Below are 25,945 nucleotides of genomic sequence, written 5' to 3'. Positions count from 1 at the left end.
GCCACATGGCTCCCAGGGATGGGGAAGGCCAGAGGACCACAGCACTGCGCTTGCCATGGTGATGAGGGCCCGCCTGCTGGAAACTGCACCTCTCTCAGATAACGGGTTCTCAGTTCTGATAACTGGCTCAGTTCTAGAAACTGGGCAAAGTATCCAGACAAGCTGTTGTGATGGCTGTTTTCAGCGTCCTGATCATCCAGCTTGTGTTATATTTTGGTTTTGTTTCTTGGGTTTTTTGTTTTTTGTTCAGATGCCTGGCTTTTGGGATCTTAACTCCCTAACCAGTGATCAAACCGGGCACCTGGCAGTGAAAGCCTGGAGTCCTAACCAGTGGAGCCCCAGGGCATCTCCTGGTCTCATTCCTTTCAGTCGTGCAGTTTGTGTCCAGGTTGGCCACCCATCCAGGTGTTTGCCTCTAGGATCGCCCTGTGCTGGGAACCAGCGTCATACTCTGCAGTCAGGACCTGGCAGCCGTCCCATCTCTCTACTCATATCAACCATTGCACCTGCTTTGTTCCTGACACGGTGCATCCCCACCTGGGATCTGCATGCGTTCAACCCCTGTTTCTGCTGGAAGCCCACTGGAGACACCATCTCCGAGCAGCATCCTGATCTTCAGCAAAAGCAAGCCCTCCTGTGTTACTGACCAGGGCTCCTGGACTCGATCAATAGAAGTTGGTAAAAGGCCAGACACAAAATCAAGGGGAGAAAAGCTTTATTGGGACTCTCATGAGGGAGCAAAAACAAGTAACATGTTCCCTTGCTGGCTCCAGAGGTTGGTGGAGCCGGTCCCACCTATGAGATGAGGGTGAGGGCAAGTCCTGGGTTCAGGCCAGGGGGGTAACCTGGGTGTTTGTTCCCCCTTGGTGGTGCTGTGTGCAGGGATCATGACCAGTACCCTGCTTTTGCGCATAGCTGCTCTGAAATCGCCTTTGGTTTTTGGTCTCTTTGTATCTTGTTGTTGATTATTTTTCCCAACTGCACATGCATGCAATTACTTTTAGCCCCTTACAATTTCTTTGTATTTTGATGCTTAATGTGACTTTGGTCCCAGTACACTCACTGCAGCAAACTGTCCCAGCCTGTCTCATTACCCACTGAGGGGTCTACACCCGTATTCTTAAGGGTTGAGGGGCTGAAGCTTTCTTCTATCAAAACTTCTCCCTATGGACAGAGACCACTGAACTGAGCCTCCCCTCAAGGTGCAGAAGTCCCTCACAAGGACCTACATGGATCTGGGCCACCCTCCACTGGAAGGGGCTGTATTCCTTGAGCCACCAGGAGTGTTATTTCAAACTGGTAGATCCTACAGACACAAAGTCAATCAAAGGGTTAAATAAACAAGGGCTAGAAAGGAAAGAACAACAATGGCCATTAAAGGGCCTAGAAAGGGAAGGACCCGGGTTAACTTTGGAAGGACTTGCTCTTTTTTTTTTAAACTCTTGGCAGAGGCGAAATCTCCCATGACAAAATTGTGAAGCCCCTCTACCTGTGTATTTAAGGTGCATATTTACACCTTAATATAAGGTGTAGTAATATAAGGTGTCTATTTCCTTAATATTGATCTCAGAGAGACAGCAGTGAGTGATGCAAAAGAGGGATCTTAGTTTCCTGCTCAGGAATTGAATCTGGGTAGCTTGGTGTCAAATGAGGAAGTCTAGACACTTAACACCAGGGGCTACATGCAAAGTTCCCTTGGCTCTTACCATCTTTGAAAGCAAGAATGTTTCAAGGAGGCAAAAGCTGTAAAAACAGATACCAAAGTTATTACTGGGGACATACAGAAATAGTTTATTTATTTAAGATGGAAGCAAGGCAGAAATATACACCCAGAGAGGAGTGCAGGCATCCTGAATGAGCAGCACAGAGAAGCCAGGCTAGGGGCTTAACACACACATACAGGTCTTCCCTTGTAGCTCAGTCAGTAAAGAATCTGCCTGCAGTGCAGGAGACCCGGGTTCGATCCCTGGGTTGGGAAGATTCCCTGGAGAAGGAAATGGCAACCCACTCCAGTATCCTTGCCTGGAAAATCTCATGGACAGAGGAGTCTGGTGGGCTGCAGTCCATGGGGTTGCAAACCGTCGGGCACAACTGAGCAACGAACACTTCCTCACTTACATGTCTCTATCTTCCCTGGTGGCTCAGTTGCTAAGAATTTGCCTGTAATGCAAGAGACCCGGGTTCGACCCCCGGGTCATGAAGATCTCCTGGAGAAGAAAATGGCAACCCATTCCAGTACTCCCTTGCCTGGAGATTTCCATGAACAGAGGAGCTGGCAGCTGACAGTCCATGGGATCCCAAAGAGTCAGACATGACTGTGTAACTAACCTTCTTTCACTTTCACTTCCATACATGCATCTATTCTTCCCCAGCTCCCCTCCCATCCCCACCCAGGCTGCCACATAACATTGAGCAGAGTTCTGTGTGCTATACAGTAGGTCCTTGCTGGTTATCCATTTTAAATAAATCAGTATGTACATGTTGATCCCAGACTCCCTAACTATCCCTTCCCCCCATCCTTTCCCCCTGGAAACCATAAATTCATTCTCTAAGTCTGTGAGTCTCTTTCTGTTTTGTAAGTAAGAGCACTTGTATCACAATTGTTTGGATTCCACATATAAGCGATGTCAGAAGGTGCTTCTGCTTCCCTGTCTGACTTACATTGTTCAATATGACAATCTCCAGGTCCATCCATGTTACTGCATAGGCATTATCTCATTCTTTCTGACGGCTGAGTAATACTGCCCTGTGTATATGTCCCACATCTTCTTTATCCATTCACCTGTGGCTGGACGTTTAGGTGGCTTCTAGGTTCCGGCTGCTGTGAGCAGTGCTGCTGTGAACACAGGGTGTCCTCTCAGACCCTGTTTCCTCAGAATCTCCAGGTGCACTGAATCCCATAAGACGGAGAAATGGTGAAACATCATGACCTCTCTCGTGGGTTAGAAAACAAAACTCTCACATACTTCAAGCTTGCTGGAGTCCTGAGATGCTGATTCAAACAGCACCAGCATCGTAAACAGGCTTCCCCAGTGGCTCAGATGGTAAAGAATCTGCCTGTCAACGCAGGAGACACAGGAGACGCGGGTTCAATCCCTGAGTTGGGGAGGTCCCCTGGAGAAGGAAACAGCAACCCACTTGAGTGTTCTTGCCTGGAGAATCCCATGGACAGAGGAGCCTGGTAGGCTAAGGTCCACCGGGTCGCAAAGAGTCAGACATGACTGAGCGACTAACACTTCCCTTTCAGCATAATAAACTATTAAGGGAAATAATCATGAATAAAACTTTCTTCTATTGAAAATAGTCTGAGGTGATTTCTCCAGACACAGAAAGAATCCCTGAGTCCTGTAATAGCTGATGGTATTTTTCTAGCAATATCATTTGCAAGAATGAGGTCACGAGGCAGAATCTAATTATCCACAAACTAGAATATGATGAAAAGTGTTCTTTTTGTGGCGATTTCTTCAACTACTTGAGCATTTTAGTGTAGAAATTCCATCACTTAGCAACAGGAGAAAGTGGGGAAATAAATTGTTTCTGTTTTGTTTTTTAGAGATGCTGAGTAGGATTTCCCCAAATGTGATAAAGCCCATGAGGTGATGCATCTACTGTGACGTCGTATCCGGAAAAGAGACTCAGGATTCATGGGGTCTGATCTCCTGGATCTAAGTGAAGAGCAGAAGAAAGGCAGACACAGCACCTGTCATGCTTCCTGGGAGAACTGTCTCCTGTAGAAAAGAAAGAGGCTTGGTCAAGGGGGCTGAGGAATTCCTGTCACTTTCCTGGGGTGACCCCTTCCCAGCCCTGCCTCGAGCCCTGCCCTCACTGAGGGGCTCCTATGTCCTCCACCCCCACCCCAGGCCGCAGCTTCTTGTCACCTCCTCCTTCCTTCCTGCATCACAGAGTCATGGCAGGACCTGACATGCCCTGCTCAGGCTCCGGACTGGAGCCAGTGAGAAATCAATCTGCTCCTTTTACTCAGGTCCAGACCCTACCTGAGGCGGGCCTAAAGGACAAGGGAGCAGGTCCCCTGAGGAGGGGCCTTGCTTCCTGACAGCCTTGGGGGGCTGCAGGGAAATCTCCTTCCTTCGCTCCCCTCCAGTCTCTGAGCAGCACACACAGCTCTCAGGACCAGGGTCCTTGCACCCCATCTCTTCACGGTCCTGCCCAGCTGGGTGCCTCCACCCCAGCTCAGGCCCAGCATCTCCAGGTACCTCTGCTCAAGGCAGGGCCTGTCAGTGATGGAGGCTCTGGGTCCCCAGGAGGCTGGTGACATGCAGGCTGAGTCACAACTGCTGCTGCTCCAGGAGCACAGGCCTGGCCTCACCCCTTCCCCCAGTCTCTGCTGTGAGTCTCCTGCGTTGCCTGCTTGACCCAGGCCACTTCCTGTGAGAACGGGCCTTTGGAGTTGGGTCTGCAGTTATTGCTCTCAGGTGATATGGGGTCTTATCCACCTGCTCTTATCCAGGGTGAAGAGGTTCAGTGAGGGGCAAGGGTTGGCTGGGATTCACCTTCCCCGGCCTCACACCAGGCCCTGTGCCCCTGCCTTCCCTCTGAATTCTTCCCTCAGTACCTGCTCCTGGAAAGGACTCAGCCCAGGAAGACAGTTATAATGAAGCTGGTGAGGAGCACGGGGAGGATCCAGGTGATGTGCATGATGGCTGTGGCCAAGGACTTCACTGTAGGGTGGCCCGTGGTCGGTGATGCTGCAAGGAGAATAAGGGTGAAGCCCTTGTCCAGACCCCAAACTCGGCAGATGCCGCCTCAGCCCCCCAGACCCAGGTACCCCTACTATGCAGTCTGTTTGCACCCACACGTGGAGGCCCTTATGACAGGTCCTCAGGTGAGATGGGAGGGAGGGAGGAGCCCGGTCCCCATGGGACTCTGACAGCTAATGGGGAAGCAAGATTTCCAACAGAGTCACTCAGTCCTGCTGTGACATCAGAGATGGTGACATCAGGATGGAGTCCTCAGGAGCTGACAGCAGAGGTGCTATTGACAGATTTGGTGACATTTAAAAGAAGGATTGGTGACATTTAAAAGAAGGTTCCGGAAAGAGGGAATGGTAAGAAGGAGACTGGAATCATAGAGATGCTCTCATGTTTAGGATCAGTGAGAATCCATGTTCAATTGTACAAAGGCCTGTGCTGTGAGGAGAGATGTCAGGAGGTGGAAGAGGAAAGAGGATGACAGAGCATCCCCGGGACATTGTTCTACCAGGACAGCTCACCTCTGATGGATCATTTTCACACACACACAAACACACACACACACACACACACACACACACACACACATACACACAGAGGGGTGGGTCCATTTCACCATGAGAGAACTACCACTCTCTCCTACTCTTCTCACTTACCCGATGTCTTCAACATTTTCTCCAAGTGCTCCAAGAAAGTGTGATACCAGAGCCAACAGTCTCCCATGGAGACCGTCCTGAAGAAGTCCGTCACAGTTCTGTCGTTCTCCCATTTCTCTTTCATCCGCCTCCCTTTAGAATGAACCATTGTCCAGAATCCATTCTTCGAATCAAAGAGGAGGCACAGTTGTCCACTGAAGCCAAATTCCCAGGATGCACTGGTGTGTCCACCATTGTCTTCACGCCAGCATGTCATCCTGGCCTGCAGGGTGAGAGGTCCTGGCCCTACCGAGGAAAAGAAAGTGCTCAGCCTCTGGACTTGACAGATTCTTTGCCCTACCTGGGTCCACCTTCCCTAGGTCCAGCTAGTCTGGCCCTGGTCTCTCCTGCAACAGCTGCTCTTTCCATTGGACTACTAGGGAAGGACAATATTCAATTTTTTTCTTTTAACCTGAAAACAGTGAATACAGCTAAGCCCCCAGTCTATTCCTCCTGCATTTGGATTTTCTAACTCACCCTTGTCTATCTGTTTTTCTGGTGTAACGTCAGGCATTTGCTCCTTGAGCAAGTCTGCAGTGTCTCTGAGTGTGACAGTCTGCATATCCCAGGTGCTCATACTTTTCACTTCCTCTCCCAGTGGACTCATATACTTGATCTTAGCTCTACCACAGTCATAGGAGAGAAAGACATTTTGATCAACTTCTCCTCGAACTTCACACCATGGCTGATCATCTCTGGGCCGAGGATCAATGGTGACATTATAGGAAAGAGAATGAGTGTCTGTGAAGGCAAAACACAATGAGGGTGAGGTTGGGGAAAATAAGACCCTGAGACCCCTTCCCCCAGTTATGTGAGAGCGGAGTAAAGCGCAAGGCTAGGCTGACAGAGCAATGACACCCCACAACACACACCATACAGCCAGTGCCCCTCCTCTCCTTGTGGAGAAGGAGGAGTCCCCTGCCTGGCAAATTTCACACATCCTGGCTGTGTCCCCTTGTCCACCAGGTCCTTTCCCAGCATCATAACCTTTGCAGAGACGTGTCAGGCTGCTATGCAGGAAAAGCCTAGATGACAGAGCACTGTCAGAATCTAACCCCGGGTCCTGTGAGAGATGGGGAGCCTGTGGGGATGCCCCTGGAGAAGCAGGATCACAGGGAGAGGGGCAAAGAGGCGACGGGTGAGCACAGAACCTCAAGTTAGAGAAGACAGAGTTCACAATTAGGGGTCACAGGACTTAGCAAGGCCAGGGAGACGCTGCTGATCTCCCATTAGGATGGGTCTTGGAAGCCTGGAGAAAGGCCTGGCCCACATGGCATGAAAGAGAAAATCCAGAACTTCCAAGTGGTAGAGGAGGGGATCAAAAGCTCAGGGAAGTGAATCTGCCGGGGCAGACACAGAATGAAAGGGAGAGAAAGTGTCCAGGACACCAGGCACCATGGGAAAGCCTGATGGAGTCTATGGAGCCAGTGAGGAAAGCATGGATGGGAAGCATCTCCAATAGCTCAAGGATGACGTTTGCGGAAATCAGGGATAGTGGTAGGAGACCGTGTTCCTATGGGCTTCCGGCAGGAACAGGGATGGAAAATGGGGAAAGATCAGATTCCAGGTGGAGTGTTCTATGTCAGGAGCAAAGTTGGTACAATGGTCAAAGTGATTAGTGAAAGTCACTCAGTCATGTCTGACTCTTGTGACCCCCATGGACTATACAGTCCCTGGAATTCTCCAGGCCAGAATACTGCCGTGGGTAGCCTTTCTCTTCTCCAGAGAAATCTTCCCAATTCAGGGATTGAACCCAGGTCTCCTGCATTGCAGGCGGATTCTTTACCAGCTGAGCCACAAGGGAAGCCCAAGAATACTGGAGTGGGTACCCTATCCCTTCTCCAGCGGATCTTCCTAACCCAGGAATCAAACTGGGCCTCCTGTGTTGCAGGCGGATTCTTTACCAACTCAGCTATCAGGGAAGCTGAAAGTGATTAGAGAGTCCCAATGCCAGTCAAGGCCTGACTGCAGAGAGCACAATGCCGGCTCAGAGCACAGGGTGATCCTAGAGACAAAGAGATGGTCAGTGAACCTGGATGCAAACTGCTTGATTGAGAGAAACCAAGGAGAGACAAACACAAGACTGGATAATCAGCAGGCTGAAAGCAGCCATCCCTCCCAAACATCCCTACCAAAATTTCCAGAACTGAGCTACTTCTCAGAAGGCATCACCAGAGAAAGAAGCCACGTTGCAGTGAGGTGGGCCCTTTCATCACCACAGCAAGTACAGAAGTCCTTCCATTCTCTCCCGATGAGCCACATGGTTATTTACTGGGGTAAGTAAGTCCAATACTTTGGCCACCTGATGCAAAGAACTGACTCATTGCAAAAGACCCTGATGCTGGGAAAGATTGAAGGCCAGAGGAGAAGCAGACCACAGAGGATGAGATGGCTGAATGGCATCACCGACACGATGGACATGAGTTTGAGTAAGCTCTGGGAGTTGGTGATGGACAGGGAAGCCTGGCAGGCTGCAGTCCATGGGGTCGCAAAGAGTCGGACGCCACTGAGTGACTGAACTGAACTGGAACTGCAGAAGGAGAAACTACTCCCACATTCATATGGGACCCAGTCTGTTACTAACACCACGCACAGGACTGTAGCATGATCATGGCCCCCGTGCTGTGAAGTGATGCTCCAAGGACCAGGCAATTAATAGTAACATGTCCCAGGTCCTGCTAACTGTGATTGTCTCTGGGTCCACAGATCCACTCAGTGTCCATTGCACATGTCCTGGACTTCTGACATGAATGGACAGTCTGTGTTGTTAGTAAACTACCATGGGTGAGGGTACCATCATCGTGAATTCCACATTCACTCTTCTGACCCTGACTCCCCATCCCCTGATAGTACGTGTAAACAATATCATCTCCTGGAGGAAATCATGGAAACGAGTACCAACCTACAGTCTCCCTAGGCATGCAGAGCTGTGGTCCCTATCTTATCGCCACTGAATTACCACTGAGGTCCTAGGTTTCCTCTAATGGTACATATGAAACATTTCAGGCTTCGCAGACCCTAGGTATCCAATGCAACTGCTGTCCTGGCACAAAAGCAGTCACAATTGATGAATGATGAGTGTGGCTGGACCTGCTTCTTGGGCAGATGACCCAACAGAATTGGTGACGTCACAGCTATCTGTGTTTGGAAAGGGGCTACATGCTGTATGTGGCATTTTACTTGGAGGCTCACAACACAGACTCCTAGTGTCCTGAAGAAAGGACACGCCACTTGCAGTGAGAAAGCCCATACCATTCAGTGTGGTTCCTGGTATGGTCCTGGGGCCTGAGAGAAGAGGCCTCTGGTCATGGAATGTCAGAGTTGCCCAGCATGATCTGGGTTCACCAACTCCTAACCATTAGTTCAGATAGGCCAGCCGTCATAGGATAGAAGTGATTATGTGGCTTGGCATAACCAGGGCCACAGGGAAAAAATCAGATGTACCAGCAGGGGACCTAGGCCTGACACCAGCGTTGATACAGGGCCACTATCCCCTGATCACATCTGTGGCTTCATGCAGTGTCCCCTATGGCTCCTTGAACCAAGGAAGCCAGTCTACAGCAGAGGGGGTGCATGAGCCCCTAACAGCCAGATCCACACTCCCATCACAGTCCCACCACCAGAAGCTACAAGGCAGGACAGGGTAAGTTTCTGGTTCGTAAACAGACAACTGAAGCAGCTCTTGGCTGATTCTCTACGGGATGGGTCACTCATTACTGGGGTCAGAAACCAGGACAGTGAACAAGTCTGGTTCTCAGTTGATTTACACATTATATTTGGCTTCTGGTGCTCCACGAACATGGAAGCTCTTTTGCACCCAGAGACAGATACCAAATTTCCTAAAGATGCTTCGAGATTTACTTTCTTCTGTAGAAAACAGTCTGTCAACTCCTACCTTAATCAATAACCATTATAGGCTGCTGCTGTCCCAATTCCTAGACACTATGAATGTGGGAGCAAAGGGTAGAAGTGGGGATGCCCAGCCTCACCCTCGAGCCCTGTGTCACACTCTGGGAAACCCTGTTCCTCTCCCTAAGTTAGGTCCTGGGGGCCAGTTCAGGGGGTTTTGTTGGGTGAGTTATCAGACAGAGGGATAAGATGCCAGTTGAGAGAGGGCATGTTTAGACTTTCTTCAAGAGACAGGAAGCTGTTGAAGGCTCTGGGCTTCTTGGGATCATGGAAAAATGGGTAATAAATGGTCTTGTAACCAAAAGGGCCCTAGGGTGCCTTAGTGGGAAAGACCACCCCCCATGGAATATGTCTGCCTCTTGTCTGTAGAAAAGTTTTAGTCAGCCAGGCCTCCTGTGAGTCTCAAATGGTGGTTTAAGAGTTAAGGATTAGAACATGTGAAGATGGAGAAAGAAACACTCCTTAGGCTGGGAAACGTAACAATTTAGACTGTGAGCAGCCACAGAGCAGTGTCATGAAATTCCCAGTTCCCTGAAAGATAACAAAGAGCTGACACAAGCCTCAAGTTGCTTCTACAGGAAGCAGACCCCCAGCACATAAAAACTGTTGGCTGCAAGCACGCAGACCCCCAGACTGGTTGAAACCATAAGCTTGGTGGTGCTCAAACATTCGCCTTGTGCCAACCACCCTGACTACGCACAAGTCAGCCACCTGATGGGCTGATGCGCCCTGCAGCAGCCACCTCTGGCCCGTTTCTAACCTGGAACCTTGGAGGCGGTCTGAAGACATTAGGTCACTATTTCCTCAGGGCTCCTGGACAAACCATCTTGTCCTTTTCCACCACTTGTTAACTTCACCAGTGGTAGGATCTGGGTCATAACCAGCTTCAATCAGTAACAGCCTGAGCTGTCTGGGAGGACCTTTGACTCCAGGGAGGCGCTGATCGGTGGCTAGGCATTGAGTGCCTTCCTCATGATGCATACATAATTTTTTTATTAATAAATTGAATTACTTAATTTTTTCAAGTGTTATAAAAAATCCATTTTATGCTTAAGCCAGTCTTGAAAATAAGCACAAAATCTCTTTACTTTTTTTTTTTAATTTACGCAACACAACTCGGGCACCCATTCTGTGCATAGCACTGTTCTAGGTGCAGTAAAAGAGATTCTTAACCTTAAACCATGATTGCACCTTCTGGAATTGAGTTATCCTCCTTTTCTAGAAAGTAAAAATAAATAAAATCACCATTGTTTACTATTGACCTGCCCCAAATCCACTTGTGGCTCTGAGAACTGCTGCTGCTGCTGCTGCTGCTGCTGCTGCTGCTAAGTTGCTTCAGTCATGTCCGACTCTGTGCGACCCCATTACGGCAGCCCACCAGGCTCCCCCGTCCCTGACATTCTCCACGCAAGAATAATGGAGTCGGGTGCCATGTCCTTCTCCAGTGCATGAAAGTGAAAAGTGAAAGCAAAGTCTACCAGTCATGTCCGACTCTTAGCGACCCCATGGACTGCAGCCTACCAGGTTCCTCCATCCATGGGATTTTCCAGGCAAGAGTACTGGAGTGGGGTGCCATATGCTAGGATCTGCCAAATTTAAGATGTTTCAGTGAATTCCTCTCCTACATTCCCCAAAGTAAGAAGGTAGAACTCCTCTGTATTAAAAAAAATTTTTTTAAGGCAATTTTTCATGAAAGAGTAGTTTCTGTTTCTATTGTATTTTTCTCTTTTTTTTCCTTCTAGCTTTTAAGTTTTTTTCCTCCAACACTGCCTTTTCCTGTACAAGGCAACAGCATTTTTTCATTTTTCTTTCCCTAAGACAAAGTATTTTATCTTATAGACAAATAATTCCCAAGACTTGTGATAAATATTTTAAAAAGAAGAAGAAAGAAACTTAAGGGTTTCCCTGGTGGCTCAGGAGGTAATGAATCCACCTGCAATGCAGGAGACCCCAGCTCAATTCCTGGGTCAGAAAGATCCCCTGGAAAAGGGAGAGGCTACCCACTCCAGTATTCAACCCTGGAGAATTCCACGGGCTATATAGTCCACGGGGTTGCAAACAGTCGGACACGACTGAGCAACTAAGCCCAGCACAAAGGGTGAATCAACTATATTACTTTGATGAAGTAAAAACTAAAAAGCACTTGGCACTAAGCTAGTCCAAGTATTTGCGTTGAAACAATTTTAAAAACTATTTATTTTACAATACTGTTTAAAAATTTCTTGGTCAAAAAACGTATACAAACATTTTCAGTTCAACCTAATGAAAGTGATATCTAGAAAATATTCCACATCACTAAGTCTGTCTTAGAAAGTTCAGATGCTATGGCGTTCCTAAGGCACAGTGTTCTGGAAGACAATGTGCTTCTGCGGTGCTGGGTGATGTATGTGACTGGCTGGCTCCAAGGGGGCTTCAGCAGGCACCTTCCCCCTGATGCTGGGGGAGTGTGAGAGGACAGTCAGACACAGGCCCCCAGGGCTGCATGGAACCCTGTGAGACAATGGGCCAGCTGCTAGAATTGGGCTTCTCCTCCGAATCTGAGGCCCAGCACAAGCCATCACAGCAAATGGTTCATCAGGACAGTTAATAGGCTGGGCTATTTGATGACCTTCTTTCATATCTCTAAAGAGTCTACATCCGTGTAAGGTGTTTGACCCAGAGCTATGAACTCCCACACTATCACTCTGAAGGCCCACACATCACTAGCAATGGAGAACTAAAAAAATTATTTTTTTAATATCTTTTTTTTTGGGGGGGGGGGTTGTATTGGGTCTTTGTTGTGGCACTTGGGATCTTTCTGCAGCATGAAGACTCTTAGTTGCAACATGCTGACTTCTTAGTTGTAGCATGCGGGATCCAGTTCCTCGACCAAGGATCGAACCCGGCCCCTTCACTGGGAATCTGGAAACTTAGCGACTGGATCACCAGGAATGTCTGGAGACCTCATTCTTAACCAGACGTTCATGAGCCATCCATCGATCCCACTTTTTCATTGTCCCCCACACAGTGAGAGTCCATGGGTACAAGATTCTGGAGAGGGGCTATCTGCACTCTTAACTTGAGGCTGTCATCAATGGCAGAGCTCCTAGCAGCCGGGTTATGTGGAGGACTTTTCTGACCAGGTAACCCATTCCACAGGCAATCTGACCTTGTGGACCAGGTCCTGTTGAGAAATTGCCTGCGGATTATTGGCCTCTACTAATTTGTGCTGCAGGCTCCGGGGAAGTTGCACCCCGAGGTCACAGAGATGCCCAGATGCTCTGGCAGAAAGGGGACAGTAGCCCTTCGTGGTTGCCACAGAGTATGTTAGTGAGCAAGCTTCTTGGCCTCCTTAATCAGTTCATTCAGTTCAGTTCATTCAGTCACTCAGTCGTGTCCAACTCTTTGCATTTCCATGGACTGCAGCATGCCAGGGCCTCCCTGTCCATCACCAACTCCCAGTGTTTACTCAAACTCATGCCCATTGAGTCAGTGACGCCGCAGGGGCAGGGGCTCTGGGTTCGGCAGACATGGGTATGGCATAAGTCCTCTTGGTAGAGGTCGCCATTAACCCCATCAAAGAGCTGCCAGAACGTACACAGGACTGGGCAAATAGACTCTAGGAGGGCAGGAACAGAACCTTAATTGACAGAAGTGGATAAGAGGCCAGATAAGAAATCCAGGCGAGGCTTCCCTGGGACACGTGCTGCAGTGTGAGGGCGCAAGCACCAGCAATGGGTCTCCTTGCTTATACCCTTCTGCGGGGTGGGGGGTGGCAGGCTGGCCTCTTATATGGGGTGAGGGTATGGACAGGCCAAAGGTTAGGACCCGAGGGATGGCCTAGGTGGCCTGCCCACCGTCGTGGCAGTGCCCTGTGCAGAGATCATACCCCGTACCCTGCTTTTCCAGTTGGGTTTTTTATCTTTTCATTCATAATTAACTCAAACTTGGCATGCATGCAGTTATTTTCGGTCCCTTATAATTTTTTTGTATTTTGTTCCTAGAGGAGATCATTGTCCAGGTGCAAGCACTAAAGCAAAGGTTCACAGATCCCAGGTTTCAAGTCCCGGCAGATCTCACTGGTGCTGTTGGACATGTTTCTTATCCGCGCTTTCCTCTCGAGCTCCATGGAGTCCATCAGGCTTTCCCATGGAGCTGGTGGCCTGCACAATTTCCTGCCCTTTCATATCGTGTCCGCCCTGGCAGATTCACATCTAGGAGCCTTGGATCCCCTCCTCTACCAGCTGCCTCAGAAGTTCTGGAATTTCTCTCATGCTGTGTGGGCCAGGCCTTTCTCCAGGCTTCCAAGACCCATCCTAGTGGGAGATCAGCAGCATCTCCTTGGCCTTGCTAAGCCCAGTGACCCCCTAACTGTGAACTCTCTCTTCTCCAGCTTTGGATTCTGTGCTCATCCTCCCCCACTGTGATCCTGCTTCCTCAGGAGCAGCCCCCAAATGCTCCCCATCTCTCCTCAGGACACTTGGAGACATTGTCACAGTCCTCTGTGTTTAGGCCTTTTCTTCTGAGCTGGCCTGGCACACCTCTGGAAAAAAGTGTGTCAGTTCATGGAAGGTGTGGAGCTTTTGAACAGAGTGGAGATAGGCATATCCAGGGCTGTGTGCTGTTTTTTGCCTGATCAAGGCTTCCTCCTCTTCCTCAGCTAGTAACTGGGGTGTGTTTGGGGTTGGGGGGCAGCAGGGGGGCCATCCTGCTCTGTCAGCCCAGCCCTGCAGCCCTACTCCGCTCTCACATAACTGGGGGAGGAGGCCTATGGGTCTTTTTCTCCCAACCTCACCCTCACTGTGTTTTGCCTTCACACATGCTCACTCTCTTTCCTATAATTTCACCATCAGTCCTCAGCCCAGTCCTGGACAGCCATGGTGTGAGGTTCAAGGCCAGGTGGATGGAGAGGTTTTTCTCTCCTATGACTGTGGTCTTGTTAACATCACATTCATGAGTCCTCTGGGAAAATACTGGAGCTGAGGTCCGTATTGTTTTCTGAAAATTAGAGGGGAGCTTGGTTGATATATCCCCTAAAAATGTATTGGAGATGATCATTCTGAACAGGACTAACAACAACCAAAAGGGACGGTAATGAAAGGCTGTCTTGATTCCCGATGTCTATTTTTATCTTATGCTCTTTCTTCATTTCCATCCATGGACCAGAGCTCTTCAATTTGTACTATTTATACAGTTGGGGAGGCTCCCTTTAGTGATCATTTATCTCTTACTGAGATAAAAAGAAAAATATAAAATATATTTATAATATCTATAAAATATATTTATATATATGTATGTATATTAAAATGGTGGATAGGGGGGCTTCTCTGTTGGTCCAGCGGTAAAGACTCCATGCTTAGACTGCCAGGGGTAGGGGTTTGATCCCTGGTTAAGGAACAAGATCCTACATGCCTCATGGCACAGCCAAAAACTAAAAATGATGCATCTTAATTTCTATCTGGGGAAACTAAATTTTAACCCTTAACCTTTAAATATTACAACCAAAAAATTAATACAGTCCATTAAACAAAATGCAGCAATATTCATTAAATTAGAAGTTCATGGTGACATGGGGAAACAGTACAGATTCAAAGGCAGAAAAGACCATTAGTTACGGAACTGCATGATGAAGTGTTTGAGGCAAATGTTTTATTGTTTTCACGTTTGAAATGCATCAAAAAATAAGATCCATTGATCTTATGAAGATACAAACCCTCCAGCACCATGATCTTGGACTTCCTCCCTACAGAACTGCAGAAAAACCTGTGTTCGTAGTGTAAGCCATCCAGTCTGTGGTCCTCTGTATGGCAGGACCAGCTGACTAGTATAGGCTCCTGTGCTGTGCTGTGCCTAGTTGCTCAGTCCTGTCTGACTCTTTGCAACTCCGCGAACTATAGCCCTCCAGGCTCCTCTGTCCACAGGGATTCTCCAGGCAAGAATACTGGAGTGAGTTGCCAGGCCCTCCTCCAAGGGATCTTCCCAACCAAAGGATTGAACCTGGGTCTCTCACATTGCAGGTGGATTCTTTTACCATCTGATCCACAAGGGAAGCCCAAGAATACTGGAGTGGGTAGTCTATCCCTTCTCTCTGGAATCTTCCCAACCCAGGAATCAAACTAGGGTCTCCTGCCTTGCAGGTGGATTCTTTACAAGCTGAGCTACTTCAGAGCCAAATATAGGCTCCTACCCTCCTACAGAGACTGGGAGATGCCAGCACTATCTCCTTTAATACTCCAGATTCAAAGAGATAGCTCCCAAGGCCCACACTCTAGAGCCTGCAGGCCATAACTACCGAACCCAATACTGTGACTACTGAATGCCACGTGCCTTAGGCCAGTGCTCCACAGCAAGAGAAGCCACCTCAGTGAGAAGCCCAAGCACCGTCACTAGAGAGGAGCTCCTGCTAGCTGCAGCTGGAGAAAGCCTGCATGCAGAAACATAGGACCAGGGCAACCAAAAACAAAAATCTGTAAACAGATGCTACTCCAGTATCTTCCCTGGGAAATCCCATGGACATAGCAGCCTGGCTCGCTATAGTCCATGAGGTCTCAAAGAGTTGGACATGACTTAGGGGCTAAACAGCAATAAAGGAAGTTATACATTATTAGATAATACACGGTGGAAAAACTCGTCACATAGACTAGCAAGTTAGTATCCTCCACTGATTCCTTTTCCACTAGGTGTATAGCTTGTCTTAGTTTCTCATTCTTCCTTTCATCTGGGCTTGGTCATAGAGTGTGCTAGCACATTTAAGTAATAAATGGCCCTAATAAGTCACCTTAAGAGAAAGAAAGAGATGGCTCCCAGGGCCTTGAGAAAACAGGCCTGAGTTGTAAATTAGTAAGAGAAAAAAGTGACAACAGATTTTGAAATAAAATGTTCTAAGAAAAGAGAAGTCAGAGGCCTAGAGCCTGGATGAGCTCAAGCTTTATCTCAAGTTTCAGTTCAGTTCAGTCACTCAGTCGTGTGACTACTTGCAACCCCATGAATCGAAACATGCCAGGCCTCCCTTTCCATCATCAACTCCTGGAGTTCACTCAAACTCACATCCATCAAGTCAGTGATGCCATCCAGCCATCTCATCCTCTGTTGTCTCCTTCTCCTCCTCCCCTCAATCCTTCCCAGCATCAGAGTCTTTTCCAATGAGTCAACTCTTCGAATGAGGTGGCCAAAGTACTGGAGTTTCAGCGTTAATATCATTCCTTTCAGAGAAATCCAGGGATTGATCTCCTTCAAAATGGACTGAATTGATCTCCTTGCACTCCAACGGACTCTCAAGAGTCTTCTCCAACACCACAGTTCAAAAGCATCAATTCTTCCACGCTCAGCTTTCTTCACAGTCCAACTCTCACATCCGTACATGACTACTGGAAAACCATAGCCTTAACTAGAAGGACCTTTGCTGGCAAAGTAATATCTCTGCTTTTCAATATGCTACCTAGGAGGAGCAACCCAGGAGCGGTGGCTATGCAGGCGCAAGAAGGCCTAGAGGAGCTGTCCCACATTGAAGGTCAGGAACAGTGGTTGTAAGGATATACCCCTCATACAAGGTAAGGACCAGTGGCTGTGCTTTGCTGGAGCAGCCGTGAAGAGATACCCCACGCCCAAGGTAAGAGAAACTCAAGTAAGATGGTAGGTGTTGCAAGAGGGCATCAGAGGGCAGACACACTGAAATCATACTCACAGAAAACTAGTCAATCTAATCACACTAGGACCACAGCCTTGTCTAACTCAATGAAACCAAGCCATGCCTGCGGGGCAACCCAAGATGGGCAGGTCATGGTAGAGAGGTCTGACAGAACGTGGTCCACTGGAGAAGGGAATGGCAAGCCACTTCAGTATTCTTGCCTTGAGAATCCCATGAACAGCATGAAAAGGCAAAATGATAGGATACCAAAAGAGGAACTCCCCAGGTCATTAGGTGCCCAATATGCTACTGGAGATCAGTGGAGAAGTAACTCCAGACAGAATGAAGGGATGGAGCCAAAACAAAAACAATACCCAGCTGTGGATGTGACTGGTGATAGAAGCAAGGTCCAATGCTGTAACGAGCAATATTGCATAGGAACCTGGAATGTCAGGTCAATGAATCAAGGCAAATTGGAAGTGGCCAAACAAGAGATGGCAAGGGTGAATGTCAACATTCTAGGAATCAGCGAACTAAAATGGACTGGAATGGGTGAATTTAACTCAGATGACCATTATATCTACTACTGCAGGGAAGGAATCTCTCAGAAGAAATGGAGTAGCCATCATGGTCAACAAAAGAGTCCGAAATGCAGTACTTGGATGCAATCTAAAAAATGAGAGAATGATCTCTGTTCAGCTCCAAGGCAAACCATTCAATATCAGTTATCCAAATCTATGCCCCAACCAGTAATGCTGAAGAAGCTGAAGTTGAACAGTTTTATGAAGACCTACAAGACCTTTTAGAACTAACACCCAAAAAAGATGTCCTTTTCATTATAGGGGACTAGAATGCAAAAGTAGGAAGTCAAGAAACACCTGGAGTAACAGGCAAATTGCGGAATGAAGCAAGGCAAAGACTAATAGAGTTTTGCTAAGAAAATGCACTGGTCATAGCAAACACCCTCTTCCAACAACATGAGAGAAGACTCTACACATGGACATCACCAGATGGTCAACACCGAAATCAGATTGATTATATTCTCTGCAGCCAAAGAGGAGAAGCTGTATACAGTCAACAAAAACAAGACCGGGAGCTGACTGTGGCTCAGATCATGAACTCCTTATTACCAAATTCAGAATTAAATTGAAGAAAGTAGGGAAAACCGCTAGACCATTCAGGTATGACCTAAATCAAATCCCTTATGATTATACAGTGGAAGTAAGAAATAGATTTAAGGGCCTAGATCTGATAGATAGAGTGCCTGATGAACTATGGAATGAGGTTTGTGACATTGTACAGGAGACAGGGATTAAGACCATCCCCATGGAAAAGAAATGCAAAAAAGCAAAATGGCTGTTTGGGGAGGCCTTACAAATAGCTGCGAAAAGGAGAGAGGCAAAAAGCAAAGGACAAAAGGAAAGATATAAGCATCTGAATGCAGAGTCCAAAGAAGAGCAAGAAGAGATAAGAAAGCCTTCTTCATCGATCAATGCAATGAAATCGAGGAAAACAACAGAATGGGAAAGACTAGAGATCTCTTCAAGAAAATTAGAGATACCAAGGGAACATTTCATGCAAAGATGGGCTCGAAAAAGGACAGAAAAGGTATGGACCTAACAGAAACAGAAGATATTAAGAAGAGGTGGCAAAAATACATGGAAGAACTGTACAAAAAAGATCTTCATGACCCAGATAATCATGATGGTGTGATCACTCATCTAGAGCCAGACATCCTGGAATGTGAAGTCAAGTGGGCCTTAGAAAGCATCACTATGAACAAAGCTAGTGGAGGTGATGGAATTCCAGTTCAGCTGTTTCAAATCCTGAAAGATGATGCTGTGAAAGTGCTGCACTCAATATGCCAACAAATTTGGAAAACTCAGCAGTGGCCACAGGACTGGAAAAGGTCAGTTTTCATTCCAATCCCAAAGAAAGGCAATGCCAAAGAATGCTCAAACTACCGCACAATTGCACTCATCTCACATGCTAGTAAAGCAATTCTCAAAATTCTCCAAGCCAGGCTTCAGTAATATGTAAACCGTGAACTTCCAGAGGTTCAAGCTGGTTTTAGAAAAGGCAGAGGAACCAGAGATCAAATTGCCAACATCCGCTGGATCATGGAAAAGCAAGAGAGTTCCAGAAAAACATCTATTTCTGCTTTACTGACTATGCCAAAGCCTTTGACTGTGTGGATCACAAGAAACTGTGGAAAATTCTGAAAGAGATGGGAATACCAGACCACCTAACCTGCCGCTTGAGAAATCTGTATACAAGTCAGGAAGCAACAGTGAGAACTGGACATGGAACAACAGACTGGTTCCAAATAGGAAAAGGTGTACATCAAGGCTGTATATTGTCACCCTGCTTGTTTAACTTATATGCAGAGTACATCATGAGAAGCTCTGGACTGGAAGAAACACAAGCTGGAATCAAGATTGCCGGGAGAAATATCAAGAACCTCAGATATGCAGATGACACCACCCTTATGGCAAAAGTGAAGAGGAGCTAAAAAGCCTCTTAATGAAAGTGAAAGAGGAGAGTGAAAAAGTTGGCTTAAAGCTCAACATTCAGAAAACGAATATCATGGCATCCAGTACCATCACTTCATGGGAAATATACAGGGAAACAGTGGAAACAGTGTCAGACTTTATTTTTCTGGGCTTCAAAGTCACCAGAGATGGTGACTGCAGCCATGAAATTGAAAGACTCTTACTCCTTGGAAGAAAAGTTATGACCAACCTAGATAGCATATTCAAAAGCAGAGGCATTACTTTGCCGACTAAGGTCCATCTAGTCATGGTTTTCCCTGTGGTCATGTATGGATGTGAGATTTGGACTGTGAAGAAGGCTGAGTGCCAAAGAATTGATGCGTTTGAACTGTGGTGTTGGAGAAGACTCTTGGGAGTCCCTTGGACTGCAGGGAGATCCAACCAGTCCATTCTGAAGGAGATCAACCCTGGGATTTCTTTGGAGGGAATGATGCTGAAGCTGAAACTCCAGTACTTTGGCCACTTCATGCGAAGAGTTGACTCACTGGAAAAGACTCTGATGCTGGGAGGGATTAGGGGCAGTAGGAGAAGGGGACGACCGAGGATGGGATGGCTGGATGGCATCACGGACTTGATGGACATGAGTCTGAGTGAACTCTGGGAGATGGTGATGGACAGGGAGGCCTGGTGTGCTGCGATTCATGGGGTTGCAAAGAGTCGGACACGACTGAGCGACTGAACTGAACCAAACCTAGGTTGCTCATAACTTTCCTCCCAAGGAGTAAGCTTCTTTTAATTTCATGTGCTTAGTTACAACACTATTTTTTCCGAATTCCTTCCCATCCCAAGAAGCTCAGGGCCTCCAACAACTTCCCATCTGTGAAGGGATCCTAAACCTGCCCTCTGTCAACTGGCACCCTATCCTCTTGCCTGAGAATTCACCCCAGCAGAAGCCTCCCAGCCTGGCCCCCAGGACATAAAGCAGGAGAGATGGGAGAAAAGTTTCCCAAAGTGTGTGACACAGGGCACAAGGGTGAGGATGGGCACCCTCCACTTCTACCCTTTGGTCCCACATTCATAGCCCTGAGACTATGGGGACAGTGGCCTAAAATACCTATTATTTAAGACAGGAGTTGGAGAACCTTTTTTTCAAATGAGAGAGAGTAACACTGTTGGTCTCGACAGGCCATTTGGTGTCTGTGTGAATTCTGCATCTCCACATTTGTGGTAACAGCAGGAAAAGATGACCTAAAAAAAAAAAAGAACCATGTGACTTCCCTGGGTCACAAAACAGTAACAGATGACTCATCCCCTAGGGCCTAGAGAACCGGATGCTTAGCTTCCTGTTGGCAAACCAACAACATGCTCTGTCCTACCTTGTGGGTTAATGTGAAAGGAGTGTGGGTCCAGCAGATATGGGCTAAAGTCCCCTGACCCCCTCTGCTCTAGAGTGGTTTCCATGGCCCATGAAGATATAGGGGACACTGCACGAAGCCTCAGGCATGAGCAGAGAACAGTGTGTGCATGCTGAGTCACTCCAGTCATGTCCAACTCTTTATGATCCTATGGACTATAGCCCACTAGGGTCCTCTGGGCAAGAGATTCTCCAGGCAAGAACACTGGAGTGGGGTGCCATGCTCTCTTCCATGGGATCTTCTCGCACTCAGGGATAGATCCCACATCTACTCCAGCTCTGACATTGCAAGTGGATTCCTTACGGCTGAGCCACAGGGGCAGGCCTGGAGGAATAGTGGTCCTACAACAATTCTGATGTCAGGCCTAGGCCACCGGTTTCTCTCTCTTATTTGTTGCCTCTGGCCCTTCTTATGCCTAAGCACAGTATCGATTTAATCCTCTGATGGCTGGTCTATCTGAACTAACGATTGCAGGTTGATGAGCCCAGATCATGATGGACAACGTTGAAATTTCATGACCAGAGGCCTCACCTCCACCAGTACCCAGGACCATACCAGGAGCCACATTTAAATGATGTAGTATTCCCCACTGCAAATCGCATGGCCTTGATTCAGGACATAGAGTCTGTGTTGTGAACCTTCAAGTAAAATGCCATATTCGGCACATAGCACCTTTCTGACCACAGATACCTCTGATGTCACAGGCTCTGCTGGGTCATCTGCCCAAGAAGCAAATCATCATTCACCACTCATCTGTGACTGCTTTCATGCTAGGACAGCAGTTGTAACAGAAAACTATGGTCTGCAGAGCCTGAAATATGTCATATGTACAACTATAGAAATCTTTGAGCCACACTGGAATTATGGAGATAGGATAGGGATGACACTCCTGCAGCCCTGGAGGATTGTAGGTTGGTACTCCTCTCTGTCATTTTCTCCAGAATATGATATTGCTTACATGTACTATGGGGGGATGAAGGTCAGTGTCAGAAGTGTGAACTTGGAAATCGGTTCTATGATAGCCCTCACTGCACGGTAATTTACTGTGAAGATTTTTCATTCATATTGCAAATGCAATGGATGTGAAATGAGCACTATGAGGACCAGTGAACGGGTGACACTCCTGTGGGCAGGACGTGGGACAGATGTGTATTCCTTACACAGATCTCAGGCACCACAGTAATAACAGGCGGGCCATGACGATGTTTCAGACTGCTGGACATGATGACAGTCCCACTCTAGGTCCTTATGGATGTGGGAGTGGCTTCTCTGCCAAGTGTGCACTTATCCCAGTCAATGACCCTGTGGCTTCCAAGGCCAGAAGGACTTCTGCACTTGCTGTGGTGATAAGAGGGCCCTCCTTGCTGATGCCTGGCATCTCTGTCTCTAGGAATGGATTCTGAATATAAGACCTGACTCAGTGCTGGATACTGCACAAAGGACCTGGACACTTTGTTGGGATGTCTGCACTCAGATTCCTGAACATCCAGCTTTGTGTTTGTCTCTGTTTTTTATTATATACTTTTTCCTTTCAATCCTGTAGTTTTTAGCAGGGCTCACTGCTCATCTGTCGGCCTCTAGGATCGCCCTGTGCTAGGAGCCAGCGTGGTACTCTCTGCAGTGAGGCCTGGCTACAGTGGGGCTCTCTGGTCCCCTTGGCCTCTGCATCTGCTTTGTTTCTGACATAGGGCACTCCCCCTGGCATCAGCTCTTTCCCCTTCTCCATCCTCGCTCCTGCTGGAAGCGCACAGGAACACCAGTCCCAACACCGTCCCTGACCCTCAGCAAAAGTCACCCTGGAGCTGTTGGAGATGCTTCTCATTCGTTCTTTCCTCTCTGGCTCCAGAGAACCTGGGGGACTGCACACTTTCCTGCCCTTTCATACCATATCCTCGCTGGCACATTCACTTCTCTGAGCCTTTGATCCCTTCCTCTACCACCTGCCTCAGAAGTTCTGGATTTTCTCTTTCATGCCATGTGGGCCACGCCTTCTCCAGGATCCCAAGACCCATCAAGTGGTAGATCAGCAGCATCTCCCTGGCCTTGCTAAATCCTGTGACACCAATTGTGAATTCTCCTTTCTGCAGCTTTCTGTGTGAGCCTTATGAGCACAGTAGAGATAATGTTATGTGGTTTCTCCACTTGCTAAGCCTGTAGGTGGTGTTGGGGGGCAGGGGGGCCTTCCTGCTCTACCAACCCAGGCCTGCAGCTTTCCTCTGCTCTCACATAAGTGAGGGGAGAAGGTAAAGGGTCTTCTTCTCCAAAACCTGCCCTCAGCTGCGTTTTCCTTCACAGACGCTCAATCTCTTTGCTACAACTTCCCTGTCGATCCTCACCCGTCTTGGAGAGCCGTGGTGTGTGGCTCTAGGCCAGGTAGATGGGAATGCTTCTCTCTCCTATGACTGTGGTGGCGCCATGATCCAATCCACAAGTCCATTGGGAGAGGAGGTGAAAACTATGAACACTTGGGAAACACAGAGAGGAACACTGAGAGACATCAGGGACTTCCTCAAGGGGCAACTGCCTGACATTATACCAGAGAAACGCACACCCAGAGGTGAGTTCAATTCAGTTCAGTTCAGTCACTCAGTCGTGTCCCACTCTTTGCAACCCCATGGACTGCAGCATGCCAGGCTTCCCTGTCCTTCACCAACTCCCAGAGGTTGCTCAGACTCATGTCCATCGAGTCCAGGTTTGTTTAGGAAGTCCAAATACTGAAGGAGCTGCATCCATTGCTTATGGGTAAAAAATTCAACTGGGTATTGGTCCTTCCCTAGTAGTCCAGTGGAAGGAGCAGGCCTTGGAGGAGAGATCGGGGCCAGATTACCTAGGCCCAGGGGAGGTGGACACGGTGAGGCAAAGAATTCATCAAGTCCAGAGCCTGAGCTCTTTCTTTTCCTTGGTGGGGTCAGACCCTCTGACCCTGCAGGGCAGGATGACGTGCTGGTGTGAAGACGATGGACACATCAGTGGATCCTGGCAATTTGGCTTCAATGGAGAAATGTGCCTCCGCTTTGATTCAGAGAATGGGCACTGGACAGTGGATCATTCTGGAAGGAGGCAGATTAAAGAGATGTGGGAGAAGGACAGAGCTGTGACTGACTTCTTCAAGAAGGTCTCCATGGAGACTGTCAGGCCTGGCTTCGGGATTTTATGGTGCACTGGAGAAAATGTTGACGACCTCAGGTAAGTGAGACAAGTATAAAGAATTGGTACTCCACTCAAGGTGATATGGACCCACCCTGTGTGTGTGTTGTGTGTGTCTGTGTGTTTGTGTGTGTGTGTGTTTTGGCAAAGTGATCCATCTACAGCAAGCTGTTCCTGAAACGGATGGCCCTAGAGAGTGTCATACTGAGTGATCTAAGTCAGAAAGAGAAGGAGAAATATCATATGACATGCCTTATATGTGGAATCTAAAAAGAAATAGTACAAGAAAACTTACAAAGCAGAAAGAGACTCACAGACTTAGAAAACAAGCTTATGGTTACCCGGGGGAAGGGCTAGTTAGGGACTCAGGGAAGGTCATGTACACACTGCTATATGTAAATGGATAACCAACAAGCTCCCAAGGTATAGCACATCGAACTCTACTCAGTGTTATGTGCCAGCCTGGATGAGAGAGGGCTTTAAGGGAGAAGGGCTACATGTATGTGTATGGCTGAATCCCTTCGCTGTTCACCTGAAACTACCATAGCATTGTTAATGGCTATTGCCTAATTAACAATGTTTTTGGGCATGAATAAAAATAAAATAAAAGAACGTAAAAAAATAAATTTAAAAAATGAGTTGTTCCTGGGAACAATGATCCGGGATGCTCTGTCATCTTCCTTCCTCTTCCACCTCCTGACGTCTCTCCTCACAGCATAGGCATTTAGATGACTGAACGTGGATTTTTGCTGGTCCAAATCCCGTAGACATCTTTTTGATTTCTGGGATTTATTTCTCACTGTACCCTCTTTCCAGAATCTTCTTCTAAATGTCACCAATTCCACTTAGGGAAAAATGTCAATACCGCCTCTACTGTAGCTCCTGAGGACTGCATCCTCAGGTCACATCTCTGATGTCACAGCAGGACTGAGTGGCTGTGTTGGAAACCTTGCTCCCCCATTAGCTGTCAGAGCCTCATAGGACTGGGCTCCTCCCTTCCCCCCATCTCGCCTGGGGACTTATCACAGAGGCCTCCATGTGATGGGTGCAAGCTGTCTGCACAGTAGGGGTACTGAGTCAGGGGGGCGAGGAGGCATCTGCCGAGTTTGGGGTCTGGACAAGGGCTTCACTCTTACTCTCCTTGCAGCATCACTGACCTCAGTCCCCGCTACAGTGCAGCCTACAGCCCCAGTCAGCAACCACATAACCAAGATCATCCTTGGAGTTCTCCCCAGTTTCGTCATAATAAGCATCTTAGCCTTGATCATTTACAAGAATAGGTATTGAGTGCAGAATTCAGAGGGAAAGCAGGGGCACAGGGCCTGGCGTGAGGCCAGGGAAGGTGAATCCCAGCCAACCCCTGCCTCTCACTGAACCTCCTCATCCTGGAAATGAGCAGGAGGATAAGACCCCATATCACCTGAGAGCAGAACTCAGACAAGCTCAGCCCTGAGGTCTGAGAGGTCCCCACTGTCAGGTGACATTGTGAAAAGGGAGGGGCCTTCACTAGGCTGAGGGCCTCCTGATGCTTAAAGGGTTTAGCCAAGTCCCCTGACTGAGCACAGACTGCTGGCTGGCAGGGCCCACGGTAGGGATGTGAGAACAGCAGGCACTCAGGGTGAGGGCAGGACTCCAGGGGGCTGAGAGCAGCATGGGGGCTCCACATGATGCGTCAGCGGGGAGGGGACCCGGGAGGGGACCCACCCAGGGGCCAAGATGAGAGGGGCAGGGCTCTCATCCCAGGAGGAATGGGTGGGAAAGCCTTTGCAGACCCAACTCCAAAGGCCTGTTCTCACAGAGGTGGCATGGGTCAAGCAGGCAAGGCAGGAGCCCCACAGCAGAGACTGGGGGAAGGACTGAGGCTAGGCCTGTGCTCCTGGAGCAGCAGCAGTTCTAACTCAGCCTGTGGCCTGCATGTCACCAGCCTCCTGGGGACCCAGAGCTTCCATCACTTAGCAGCCCTGCCTTGAGC

At 48.2% G+C, this 25,945-nt stretch overlaps 1 protein-coding gene and 1 pseudogene across 1 annotated transcript; one reads left to right on the top strand and one right to left on the bottom strand.

Moving 5' to 3' along the window:
* Positions 1 to 701: 701 nt before the first annotated feature.
* Positions 702 to 13,430, bottom strand: LOC101111174 (UL16-binding protein 1-like). The gene is made up of 5 exons (XM_060419185.1): positions 13,373 to 13,430; positions 5,882 to 6,145; positions 5,366 to 5,650; positions 4,574 to 4,706; positions 702 to 3,728 (listed from the first exon to the last, which is right to left on the bottom strand). The coding sequence occupies exons 1-4, from the start codon at positions 13,428 to 13,430 to the stop codon at positions 4,591 to 4,593; spliced, it is 723 nt and encodes a 240-aa protein (XP_060275168.1). The 3' UTR covers positions 702 to 3,728; positions 4,574 to 4,590.
* A 3,329-nt stretch (positions 13,431 to 16,759) lies between these two features.
* LOC114116132 (UL16-binding protein 1-like) lies at positions 16,760 to 24,003 on the top strand (annotated as a pseudogene).
* The last annotated feature ends 1,942 nt before the right edge of the window (positions 24,004 to 25,945 follow it).

Source organism: Ovis aries, chromosome 8, assembly GCF_016772045.2.
Source record: "Ovis aries strain OAR_USU_Benz2616 breed Rambouillet chromosome 8, ARS-UI_Ramb_v3.0, whole genome shotgun sequence".
Taxonomy (NCBI): domain Eukaryota; kingdom Metazoa; phylum Chordata; class Mammalia; order Artiodactyla; family Bovidae; genus Ovis; species Ovis aries.
This window is presented reverse-complemented; position numbering and strand designations above follow the sequence as displayed.

Bases quoted from the DNA above. Each gene is read 5' to 3' on its own strand.
- LOC101111174 (XM_060419185.1), bottom strand. From the start codon at position 13,430: ATGGACTCCATGGAGCTCGAGAGGAAAGCGCGGATAAGAAACATGTCC. The intron at 6,146-13,372 runs GTGAGATCTGCC...TTGCCTTCACAG, and splicing joins AAACATGTCCAACAGCACCA to ACACTCATTCTCTTTCCTAT. The intron at 5,651-5,881 runs GTGAGTTAGAAA...TTTCCTCGGTAG, and splicing joins AGAAAAACAGATAGACAAGG to GGCCAGGACCTCTCACCCTG.